Below are 13,672 nucleotides of genomic sequence, written 5' to 3' on the forward strand. Positions count from 1 at the left end.
AATTACCGTGTTATGTGAGGTTTGCCGCAATTCTCTAAACCGTGTTAGAGCGAAATCGTATTATACGAGGGTTGTATTTATTAGATTTTCAAAACATAAAATAAATGCAGTTATTTTACTAGATATAAGAACTTATATTAATCGTTTGGTCTTCTAAAAGTTAGAACATCAGGTATAATTACAGCCATTGCGAAAATACTTCAAGTGCAAGGCTTTTTTTGTATATTTTATGCTAGAGGCTAAAAAATCTGGTACACTATGCTTTCATGATCATCTCGGCGCTAAGTGCAGTTTACTGTTTGTCTTGGTGTAGAGTCTAGCGCCTGCCCTGATGAGTGCAATCTTTTCATCTGCTGCAGAACAATATAGATGTACAGTATATTCTTTTCAACAGTTATTCGTTATGTTTTAGTGTATTTGCAGTCATTCTGCAAGTTCACTAAAATATTTGCAGCTACAGTGAAATTGACTGTGACTTCTGCTTTCAAAACCAAACCTTTTTTTTTTTTTTTTTGTTAAGGATCACTCTTATAACCACATGCATTACATCCGACCGTTGGCCATTTTAAATAAATATTTGATGCTGTAATACAATAGTAAACAAAGAGGATGGACATGAAAACAGGAGTACTGTAATTACGTGTAGTGTTTATGCGTGCGCAGTGATGAATATACAGGCGAGAAAATGATGGAAGAATTCAATAGCAAATTCCTGATCTCTCAAGTTAAACATTGCTAAATATCGTTGACTCATACTGAATCGCTATCCGTCAAGATGAAGTAAACATTAATCCCATTATCCAACAAATGAATGCACTTGTTCGATTCTGCGAGTTTTCTGAACTGCCCATTCGAATAAAAACGGAACATTCGCTTTCTCGTTGGCGTGCTCGTCACGTGCTAGCGCTCTGCATTTCTCTGACGTCACTGCACTTGTCTTCTGGTGTTTCTAAGGGCACCGCCAGATGTCTCTGTTAGCAAACGATGTTGTCAGGTCTGTGTGAAGCGCCAACACATGCCCCAGTACTGCACGCGCGATCACCGCGGGATCAACGAAAGTGGTGCCTGAAGTAAAATGTAGTAGAAGCATTTCCGTAGCATCCTTCTTGGCAAAACGCCTTTTTGACAGCGCGCCTCAACTATAACTCCAAATGTTCGTTTTATGGAATAAATGCGTTCGCTGTTTACTTGACGACTGAGGAGGTGCTGATCGAACCTTCTGTGCTGCAGTTACACATCGTTTACCTTGAGAGCTAACCGGACGTCCCAACGTTTGTTGGCAGACAAAGAAAAGGCCTTCCTGTTAGGCTTTTAGGGCCTCTCGAAACGCTGTGCGTGTGTGTGTGTGTGTGTGTGTGTGTGTGCGTGAGAGAGAGAGAGACAGAGTTATTTAGAGGCCCATCAGGGTCAGGCTTGTGGCATTTCAATACAATAGAAACAAGAGGACGGACATGAAAACAGGAGTAAATACATGTGGTGTTTATGCGTGTGAAAGGTGGTGGTGTGATGAATATACAGGTGAGAAAATGATGGAAGAAGTCCGAGCCCTAGGCTTCGTGAGTAGGCCACTACTATATAAGTAACAATGGTTTCGAGCAACTGACTACCACACCTAGGTTACCATGGCGACTGATCAAAGAATGCTGTAGATTTGACGATGTAAATGGTGACACACTGACACTATTCACCAGCATGGATCACTCAGTGAAGGCGATGAACACTTACCACAAAGTGGCGTTCTTACGCTTCTTCAATCGCCGCAGATTCGAGAATGATGAGCTCGAGAATCTCTATCAACGCTACATTTTCAAATTACAGCAATCCTCCATCGTCAGCATGCTTGTCCTGTTTATAATGTTGACGACGGCATTGGCCATCGTTCACTTGGCTTTCGTTCATTTACCCACGGCTGCTAGCCTGTACTACTTGTTTCACTCCGCGTGCTTTGTAGCCATGCTTGTATTTAGCCACACTAAGTTCGTCCAGAATAATCACCTCCTGGCATTGTGTTATGTGCTCCTATTATTCTGTGTCACCTTTTGCCTCGTGACCCTTCCTGTGGATGTCGGGACACGCGGCACGTGGGGAATCGGCTCGTGGGGTGCACGTCACAGTGCTGCTGACGGAGTGTGGGAGATAGTGTTCGTGCTCTTCCTCGCGTACACTATGCTACCTGTGAAAACGCTTGTGGCCGTATTGCTTGGGATTATCCTTCCCGTTCTGCACACTTCTGTAGCAGCTGTAGTGGCCTACGAATTCCACGCCCTCTTGTGGCAGCAGGTAAGTTTCAATTGTTTATTGGTTACCCAGGAAAAGCAACAGATAACTGTTTACCACCATATATTACGCATTTTATCACATTTGCTTGCTTTTCACGAAATATTTATTTAAATTATAACAAGCGCAAAGTTATAATGCGGAGAACAAACAGTTGTATTATGCAATGAAAAAAAAAAGTATTTTACCACGCATTAACACAGCCTCATCACTCCCTCTTCAATTATGAGCTTCGAATGCTCTCTCCACCCTATCCCGCCCGCCTGTACATTCTTCAGAGAAGCGAACCTACATATACAAAATGGTTTAGCGCGAAAGTTGACGGAGCTCCGGAAAACTGAATGGTACACCCTCGGAAAAAAATAAATAAATAAAATAAATCATAAAATAAAAAATAATAATAAATAAATAATTCTTATGTTTAAGCAGATTCTACTTGTATTTTATATTTCAGTATAGTTACATGGCATTTTAAAGGACTTTATTTTCTATGTTATTTGTGAAGCTATTCAGGAATGCTCCCCTACCTGATATAGTCTCTCGCACTGCGGGGTCTACTGGGCCTTCTGCTTCAGCACTATAAAAATATAGTGTTTGCCTAACCTGCGATTTTTTGTTTTTGTGTTATTAGCAGTTTCATTATACAGATTGATTTGATTGGTAGGTAAAAAGGAGGTGGTGGGGAGAAGACAACTACAGCTTCCCAGTTTTCTAGATTTTTGCGACAATGGCAAGTTTTTTAGCTAAATATTATTCCTGGCATCTGCAGTATATTAGTAACGGAAATAGCACATCGTTAAATTAATCTTAAGGTGAAGTTATTGTTAAGTGAAATTAAATCACGATGATTAGTTTCTTACTGATTATAATTATTAGAAAGCAGGACCCGTGGAAAAAACACTTCACAATCGGATATGAGACCATGGAACTCAGAATTGAGTAGAAATGTTCCTGAAGAAAATCTGTCAAACTTGAACATTTGTTTGAGTGTTTTATTTCTAGTGAAAATCCATAAATCACATTTTTGCTGCTGATCCCCCAGTTATTTTCTGAAATCATTTCAAATGATTGTAAATTATAATTATAAGTGACGAGAGGCCGTTTAACTATTTTTGCCTCCTTAGATTAAGAATATATATGAAAATGATATTATACTAATTAGACCTATGGAAAAGGGGTTCTCTTACCAAGAAAGGCTTCTGTAAATTGCAGCGTCCGGAGACTAGGTACCTGAGAGGTGATCTGATTAAAGAGTTCAAGGTTTTGAATAACTTGAGCAACCTCAATGCTGATGTGATTCGTCCTCTTGCTCAACTATGCACATGAGGGGCCATAAATTTAAATCGAGGATGGATGGTTGTGGAATAGATGTGTGGATGTTTGCCTTCAGCCAACGGGTGGTTGATTGCTGAAACAAGCTTCCATTTGTTGTTATGGAAGTGGATAGTTTGAATAAATTCATTGAAGAACTAGACAAATATTGGATGGATGGATAGGTAGATGAAATTGAATTTTTTTTTTTTTTTCTGACGATGTATAAACTTGCTTTATTGCATTATTTGCCACTACTACTACTACTATTACTAAAGATACCGTTTAAAATTACTCATTCGTCACGCTATTAATAATAATTTAGTGAAGGAAGTCATAACATAGCAACACAAGATTAAGCATTACGGTGCGGGAACCATGCCAATTCCTTGATCACATGCAACAACTCACAGCTGTTACATAAGGGAAACTGAACGATCACTGCAGGTCATCAGCACACCCCAGAGCTACAGGTAACTCTTTGATGCCTGAAGTTTGTTGTAACAATTCACGCCTTAAAACAGTGTTTTGTTTTAACAGAAAATTAAAACAAGCTCGCAAATAGAGAAAATACAACAAAATTAACTCGTAATAGAGAACGGATGAATGGCTAATGGTTTAATACTGAGTTGATCTCCTTGGAAATTGCTGCATAGTGCATTTATCCTTCATTTAAATAGCCATTTACTTATAAAAGTTTATGGATAACCTTAATTTACGGAAACATTTTGACATGAAGAAGTTGGAATAACATTAAACTGTCATTAATCCCATAACATTAAACTATCTTCTAATTATAAATTAACCACCTACGAAGAATTAGTGATAGAATGGTTCAAACATAATACACAGTTCTTATTCCTGAACGCTAAACTGCCTAAAATATTTTTATTAATATGGAACTTAAACAACATAAAACTCCCAACGCGCATGCCCACGTTGTACCATAGGAACTAAGACATATTTATAATATTCCCCTCTTTCTTCTTATCAGTCACGAACCAACTGATGATGTTTTTCGAAAGTTCGCCGTTCGAACTCTTGGTTTTACAGTCTAATTTAAAATATGGAGCTATTCTGCATAACGAACATAGAGAAAGCCCCTTTCTCTGTGGGAATGTTAATTCATATATTCTCTGAGGGTTTTTAATTCATATATTCTCTGAGGGATTTTTAATTTATATCTCTTTCCAATTTAATATCTCATATCTCTTTATAATTTAATATCTCATATCTCAACTTAATTTTATCTTAACCATTTGGAAACAGTAAGGAGGTAAGTTCCGTTATATAAGGTGTACCAACTTCATTCCAAAATGAATATATAGACAATTGTGCCTATTCCTAAAAGCATAATGCATTTACGCCTATATAGATTTGATAGAAGAGCTGAGAATTGTCTGTAATCTGCTTTCTTTTTTATTGTTTATCAGTACAGTATTTTCATTTCAAAAGTTGGCCCAAAATATGTTTATAATTTGCTTAGTTTTAGTTATTCACATTCTAAATATACAAGGTGTATAAAAATTATTCACCTGCTTTATAAGGAGCGAACAAAATGTATTGTAAAACGATTTGTTACACTTAATAAAGCAACTCGAAGAATTCACCACAAAGAACGCTCCACGTGGGCACCTTTGGTAAACATGTAGAATGTCAAGATGGTAGCCGATTTCATTTCAGGTGTTTTGAAACATCTCTTGAGAAATAGAAATCACTGCCTATTTAATCCGGTCTTTTAAGTCTCTGACGTTAACTTTCTTTGCATACACCTTGTCCTTTACGTAATCCCATACAAAGAAATCCATAGGTGTAATATCCGGCGAACGAGGAAGCCATGGAATGGGACCATCCCGGCCGATCCATCGGTTAGGGAATTTTTTATTGAGGAAATCACGCACGTTCAAGCTCCAGTGTGGTGGTGCCCCATCTTGCTGATAGAACATGTGGCTGCATATCTTCCAGCCGAAGTGCAGCATACAATTTGTGGAGGTCACAGTATTTCATGGAAGAAAAATGGGCCACTCACCTGGCTGAAGAACGGTGCGCACCACACGTTTATCTTGGAATCACGATCATGTTCACGAAATGAGTGGAGATTTCCAGATCTCCATATGCGACAATTGTGTCTGGTAACTTTACCAGACAGGTGGAATGTTGCTTCACTAAACACGACATTTTCCAGGAAATACTTATCTTGTCTATACGGTTGAGAATGTCAACAGTGAATTCCTCTCGTTGTGGTTTGTCGTGAGGCTTAATTTCCTGTACTATTTCCACTTTGTAAGCATAAAGTTCCAATCTCTTGCGAACTGCCCTTTGTGCAGTGTTGCGCGCGGTATTTGCAGCTGCAGGCTTGCCGATGGATATATATTCTAGAACTTCGGGTAAACATTTCTTAAACTTTATCTGCAGATACACTAGGCCAACCTGCTCCTTTCTGGCGCAGCACGCTACCGGTTTCTTGAAACTATTTCAGCCATCGCCTCGTTTTTTGTTTGTTTTATTATTATTATTATTTAAACATGAACAGTAGATACATTTTCAACAAATCTATTTACATTTTATGTACAGATGAAAAATATATATATATAAAAAGAAAGAAACTTTGGATAGAAAAAAAAAAAAACATTTCTACATTTGAATTTCGGGAATTAAGAAGACAGTTTCTTGGCATTGGATCAGTCTCATATTAAACGTCACACTTTGAAAGTGATTATTGTTCCGCAGGTGGATCTTTCTAGAATTCCCGTTTAAAACGTCTCTTTGCAGTCACCGGAGATTTGATATCCCACAGCCACGATACGCACATTGCTTTCTCCTGCATTGTCACCATTTTAATGCTATACTGTCGCGATGCTTGCTATCAAGGCTGCATGAGAAAAAAACTCGAGTTGCTTTTATAATTGCAGAAAACCATTTTAAGATATCATTACAATAAATTTTCAATCGAGCTTCATAATCAGGTGAATAAGTTATAGACACCCTGCAGTTTGAACAAAGCTGTTAATCGTGATTTTGGAATTACTAGATTCGAAAAGCATATTTTTTATTGCTTTTATGAACATAAAAATAAGATACAAACGAGGATATCTAGCCTTAGAGATTATCTTGTACAGTTCTGTAGCCGTTGCTTTGCGGTTCATCTTAAACTTCTCAGGTTGACTAAACCTGGTCATTCCTCGCATGCCGATCGGGCTAGCCGGGTGGGTAAAGTGCCTGCCTGGCAACCCAAAGGTCGCGGGTTCGATTCCCGCCTCCGGCTTGGATCAAAGTACTGCAAAAACCTTGGGAGGTGCATTATGGCCACAGAAGCCTATGCGCCAACAACTACCAAAAAAAAAAAAATTCCTCGCATATTAATCCTGTCATTCCTCGCATATAAATCCTAAAGTGGCGCCACACATCAGGCAATTTCTAAATAATGTTGATAAAGAACTATAGCGTAGCGAAGATAATGTATTCTACAACAAGCCATTGCACATGTTACTGCTGTTATTTGCAAAGACTTGCTCTAATGATTTTGGCTTTAATAGTTTCTTACTGCACCAGACTACTCTGATCATAGTGACCTGAATTTACATTGTTATACATGTGATCCTTACTGTGCGTATTACGTATTTTTGTGTGCTTCCTATTCCTTTCGCCCAGATTGATCAACTACAGCTTCGATTAAAGAGGCATTTAAGAATTCCTTCGGTCGCCGACGGTATTTATACCCAGACCTCTCCAAATGAGTAACAAGTAACAAACCCATTGTACTGTCACGGAGAACGATATGTGTAATTATAGATTTTTTCACTTTTCGTTAATCGATCATCACCGTGTATAGCAGTTCCACAAGGTTTAATGAAATGAGGATTAAATTATAACGGTGCGCCTAAAAAGAACTGTAGCGTGATTCCAACCCATCGAATAGCAAGTAGAATTTACTTAGGTGATATGGAAACGAATTATAACCGAAATGTTGAAATTGCGTCAAGAGTGGATTCCGTAATGTTAAAATTGCTTGACATCGCTTGTATCTTGTGATATAACGCTCTGGGGGCAGGCAGTAATAAAAATCCTCCCCTTCCCATGTAGCTAAAACTGAACGCGCTGATTTATTGTAAATCTTTTTCAATTTGTTTGCTGGCTATTCCGAGAGAGAACGAGAGAAAATGATTGCCACGAAACTGTTTCTTATGCCTGAAATTATAAAGGCTGTTGGTTGGGATCTCCCACCGTTTATCAAGAGAATGGCCAGATGACACACTCGTGCGGATATGCGCGCGCGCCCACACACACACACACACACACACTATACGAGATGGTTTGTTAAACGAAGAATTCACGGCGTTGTTTGTAACTTATTCTTCGAATTTTATTTACTCTGAAGTATACAACTTCACCCCAATACTGCAGTATATGCTGAGTGGGATAGATAAAAATAAGTACTAATGTGTGAATAACAAGTACACATCAGAGAGAGAGAGAGAGAGAGAGAGAGAGGTTTATCTCTCTGGTGGGTGCCCACATTCCCACTCCCAGGCTGCCCACACCTGGAAGCACGAAAAAAAAAAAAAAAAAAAACAGCCACCACAGATACACAAAGTTGGCAGATGCTGTAATCCGGCTCCCAATCTACTCTGATCAGGAGCCAGCAGGAAAAAAAAAAAAAAAAAAAGCAGCCACCAGACTGGTGGCTGCTTTAATGCAATAATCCTGCTTCCAGTCCACTGGGAGCAGGATTATTGCATTATAGCAAACAAATCCACACAAAAAAAATAAAATAATAATAAAATAAAAAAAAATAATAATAATAAATGAAAAAATAAAATCCTCCCCAAAAGTGTACAGTTAAATTGGATAGCACGGTAACAACAGGAAGCGATCTCCTCTTACTATAGACCCTTCTACAACATTCTTGAAAAAGATAGTTCGTGTACAAAGATATGTCAACCGCTTATTTACATCATGAGCCTTTGCTTAGGTACCAGGTGCATTCAGTCTTCACTATGATCAGGGAGCCCGAAGCCGGTTAACTGTAATTAAATGAAGTACATGTACTAACCCTTTAAATTAGCAAAAAAATGCAGTTATGTAATTTTTTGCGAGCGATATTTTATTTTTCTCTTATTTCATAATATTCTTTGTTTTCACTCTTTAGACCTCAAAATGTTGGGGGCGTGGCGGAAACCATATACTATAAAAAGTCATTGCGTATTTGAAATGTTTGTTATTAATTAAAGGTTTTTTTTGTAGTTTTTTTTTTTTGGGAATTTGAAGTCATGGTTTATTTTCCTAGATAAACTCCCCCCCCCCCCTTTTCATGGGATGATTTCTGTTCTGATCGAATGAAAAATGCAGACGTTATTTTTTATTTTATTTTATTTATTTATTTATTTTTTGGTTTTTAGGAGCATTAGCAACTAAGGCCATATTGCTCCGGGGATATGCGGTGGTCATTCCCTTGACCTTTCCGCATCCTCCGTATTTGGTGACGGGCAGACGTTATGTGGCGTTCCTTACATCTTTTAAGGTAGATGTAAGTGCCGAAGCAGCTAAGGCTATGAGGTGTCAGTATTTATAAATTGTGTTTTTGTGCAGTCGGTTTGCCTGTTTGCTTGACGAAAAATCCGAATTTCCCCGAGATGAAACTATGCAACCCATGCCTGAGAGCGACTAACTCGGCCACGTTCTGAAAAAAGTCAGCCGTAAAAGTTCCCCACGTCCTTACAGAGAGAGCATGTGTTTTATGCAGGGTGTTTCATAAGCACGTGGGCCGTACTTTCAGGATCAATTGAGACCTTGAAAAAGTGAAAAAAAGTTTATATAAACACACGTTCGATTTTGAATGGCTACGGGCTATAGCTGTTTGAATTAAAAAAAACAAAAATGTCTATGGGGTTTTCGATGATATGACATTGCAATTAAATTAATTCTGTAATAATGTGTAAATAAATAAAAATAATTAAATAAATAATAAGAAGCGGAAATATACCTAGATACAGTTTGCTTATTCTTATTTATATTTTTTATTTTTTATCATTGAAAATTTCATAGCTATTTTTAAAAATTCAGATAGTCACAGTTCCGTATTATAAAATAAAATTGACGTTCGTAAAGACTGTTCTGATAAAACTGAACCATTACAAGGAAAATACAAAGCAATAACAGGAGGCAGATGCAGTAAACTATTTAAAAATTAAACTACCTTGTTTGTTATCTACTTAATATTTTTCCTGTTCTATTAGCACTAAATCGCGCAGAACACAAACTGTTCATGTTCTTTTCCACAGTCAGTGCGATCTCTTGTTATAGCTAGCTCACTCTTGATCTACATTTTATGATACTGTACTTGTATGCACCCAATAACTGTAATGTGAACTCCATCCATTGTGTGAAAACAGTTCCTTTTTAATATTTTCATTATAGCCGTGTAGTAATATGGACTTTAAACGCAACTTAGATCGTAATATGATTTTGATCTTCTGTTTAACTTCAAAAAGCAAGTACAGGAACTCCCCGACTTACATAAGAGTTGCATTTCACGGAACGCTGCGTAAGTCGAATTTTCCCCCATGCTTGTGCAGCACTCGCTGAATTGATTGAATCAAAAAAGAAATGTTCAACGAACATATAAATAGAATTATTTATTGTATTTATTCAATTTTTATCTCATGCTCAGGAAAAATTACAAAAGCGTGCAATTTAAAAAATTTCAAAATTATAAAATTACAAAATAAGAGAGGAGACAGGCATAATGTCAATAAGTTTTATCTCTCGAGCATCGTTGCTAGAATCGACGTCTTCAGCTGATAAGTACTCCACTGTGAAGGTTGAGAGCTGTGGAGATATAGAAGGGGTAGGCCGCTCAACCTTACGAAAGAACATATTAATGGATGACTGGACGGTGGCTTTTTTCTTTTCATCGTAGATTTCTTTGTAGCAATCAAGCATATCATTCACCCCTCTGTTAACTTTTAAGAATCGTTCGCTGTCAGGATCCATCTTCTCAAACCTCGCCATTGGCGATGCAATTTCAAGAAATGCCATTACCATCTCTGTGGTAATGAAGTGTCTCGGCTTCTCATTTGGTTCATCTTGAGCATCGTCAGCATTTTCTTCTTTCACTATCGTTGCCTGCAAGTCAATAAGTTCTTCGTTAGATAATTCCTTCTCTTCCTCTATTAACACCTCCACGTCTTTGGCTAACCTCCAACTGAAGTAGCTCTGCAGCCTTTACAATCTTATTTGTAACCTCTTCATATGATTCGTCTTTTTCAAATCCTTCGAAGCCTTTTACGTGCCGTGGGTATATTTTATTCCATGCGCCATTTAAATAACTTTTTAGTAATTTCCTCCAAGGTCTTATAATGTTTAAGATGGCGTGGTAAATCTTGTAAGATTTCCAAAAGTCTCTTAACGTAAAATTTTTTCATCGTCTACTGCAGACAGTAGACGGTGAAAAACATTTGTGCTTAACCGCTACCTAGGTAGCGGTTAAGCACAAATGCCTGAGCAAATGTGCGTAAACAGTATGCTTTTAAATTCTAAATAACACCCTGATCCATAGGTTGGATGAGTGAAGTAGTGTTTGGCGATAGAAATATGACTCTCACGTTCGAGTTGAAAACATCTAGATGAATAGGATGTCCAGGAGCATTATCTAATAGAAGCAAAATTTTTATTTATTTATTCAGTTTATTGATTTTAACAAGCACTCCTTGAACAGCATGCAAGCTAGAAGGGTGCAAAAAGGAACCAACAGAAAATGATTACAATATAAAAAAAACAAAACAAAAAACAATGCCCGTACTGTACTGATCTGTAGAAATATGTACAATTGATATTTGACATTTACATAAATATAAGGACCCGGACAAACTGGACTTTAGATAGGAGAGTTCACTGGTTCCTTCGATCAAGGGAAAAAACACAGTTCGTTCTTTTTTAGTAGACATCTCCAAGGGGTTAAGCCGTGGCTCATGCTGGAAATATATTGTTCAGGAAGGAAAGGTTGTTGAGTTGTCTGCATATGCTTGAGACTGGACATTCTGCAGGTCTATGTTCAAGAACTCATCAAGTACGATGTTCTCTAGTAGCGGGCTCAGGACAGAGCCCTGGGGACATCCTCTGTAGATTTGCTGGGTAACTTTGCCATACGGTGTCCCGATGGTTATGCTCCGCTGTGATAGTTACTTTTTTATGAATTGGTACAGGTTGCTAGGGAGATTTGCTGTACAGAGTCTGCCGAGGACGCTTGGCCATCAGAGTGCATCAAATGCCCGGCAAAGTCCGGAATAGACAGAAATATTTTCGTATTTTCATGCTCTTTGCACCCTCAATCATGTTCTCCAGGCCGTCAACAATGGAATGATCTTTTATGAATCCATATTGATTTGGGGACAGTAAGTTGGCATTGTTGTAATATGTTTCTATTCTTTGTCTTAGTCGATGCTCAAACAACTTGCTTATTATTGACAGGAGAGCGATGGGTCTATAGGAATCTGGTTGATCATGGGGTTTGCTAGAATTTTTCAAAATTAGTTTGATATTCGCCATTTTCCAGTCTGTTGGGAACCATCCACGCTGGAGACAGTGGTTAAAGAGATTAAGTAGAAGCTCTGGATTGTACTCTGCGACCTTTTTCACAATTTCCGGTTCTAGTAAGTCTAGTCCCAGTGAATTTCTGTCTACGAGTCTTGATGCTGCGATACTGTGTTCTTCGCTATGAATGGAGGCCCCTGCTGTTGTGTGGTGTAACTTTTGTTGTCTTCGCACAGTTGTATTTGCTGCAGAGTGGATGGGGCAGCCGGCTGTTTGAATATTACATCAATTATGTTATTTATTGATGCATGCTAACTAGTGGTCATAGTTCCAAGAGGGGTCTTTGTGGATGGAATCAATTCACCTCTGGGGAGCTTGTTGGTGGTGACCTTGAAGACTTCTCCCTATGGATCCGAGTTGTCAAAAGTGAAAACAAGGTCTTCCCACGATTTTCGTTTGCACTTCCTAATTAATGTGGTGTAGGTATTCCGAACTTCCCTATACTGCTGCCTGAGGCCTTCTACCTCAGCCTCTGGTCATGATCTGCGAGCTCGCTGGAAAGTTTTTCATCAGCAATTTACTTCATGTCTTAAGGCATCTAGCTCAGGGCCCCCACCAAGGGACTGCACCCGGTTTGGGGTTCTTCCTTTTGATGGAGATGTTGCAGGCCAATGTGATCGTGTCTGTGACAGCACAGTATTAGTCTGGATTTAGTGCTTGGAAATCACTTACTTGAAGCCTATGAGAGGAGTCACCTGCTTGAAGAGGTTCCATTCCGCTTTGATGAGGGCCCATCTATTACATTATCGGTCTGATTATTAGTGAGTGAGCAATGGACTTTTTTAGCTGAAACGTAATGGCCCAATGGTTGGATGTTGTCCATGAGTCATGAACCGTCCAGTTCAAGAGATATCGTGCAAATGACCTCGTTGCAAGGGTTACATCGATTGTGGCCTCCCAAAGACTACTGGAAAAGGTTGCTGGGTTGTTTGGTTGATTTTTGATGGTGAGAGTGGAATTTGCAAGTAATTCCTCCAGTGGCCTGCCATTCCCACGTTGGTCTTCAGTCACACTGTGCCACGGCTGGGAGTGGCAATTAACATCAATGCCAACGACTATTTTTGCATTGGGAAGTTCTGCAAGGACTGTGTGCATATACCTGGTTGCAGTAAGGATGTCTTCCCCTGGCCTACAATACACCGAGACAACATATAATTCTCCCAGAGGTGTAATAAGGTGCACACATGCAGCCTAGGCCTGCAAAAGTTTATGATTTTCGTGACCGTAATATTAGGATTTTGGACCACTATCGCAACCCATGGGGTGTCTCCATCCACTTTAGCGATCTTGTAAGTTAGGGGGTATCTCCTGACTTCCTTATGCGTGTAGGGCTGTTGTGTTAGGATAACGTCGATGTTCCCTTCAGCTTTTTCCTTATTTGGTCTACTACCGCTCGAGCCCGCTGCTCATTCATTTGTAAAAATTTAATCTCCTTGATGCATTTATGCATCAAGGAGATGCATAAATGCTGCATTTATGCAGCATTTATGCA

General features: G+C 38.8%; 1 protein-coding gene across 2 annotated transcripts in view; it reads left to right on the forward strand.

Moving 5' to 3' along the window:
- The first annotated feature begins 1,046 nt into the window (after nucleotides 1-1,046).
- LOC150091231 (adenylate cyclase type 1-like) overlaps nucleotides 1,047-13,672 on the forward strand; it is an 845,725-nt gene continuing 833,099 nt past the window's right edge. For both annotated transcript variants that reach the window (XM_090374793.1, XM_090374796.1), the window contains exon 1: nucleotides 1,047-2,280. In XM_090374793.1, coding sequence (XP_090230919.1) covers nucleotides 1,693-2,280 — 588 coding nt within the window. In that variant the 5' untranslated portion in view covers nucleotides 1,047-1,692. The remainder of the gene's footprint in view (nucleotides 2,281-13,672) is intronic.

Source organism: Mastigoproctus giganteus, chromosome 1 (genome assembly GCF_048544385.1).
Source record: "Mastigoproctus giganteus isolate SK-2022 chromosome 1, ASM4854438v1, whole genome shotgun sequence".
In the NCBI taxonomy this organism is placed as follows: domain Eukaryota; kingdom Metazoa; phylum Arthropoda; class Arachnida; order Uropygi; family Thelyphonidae; genus Mastigoproctus; species Mastigoproctus giganteus.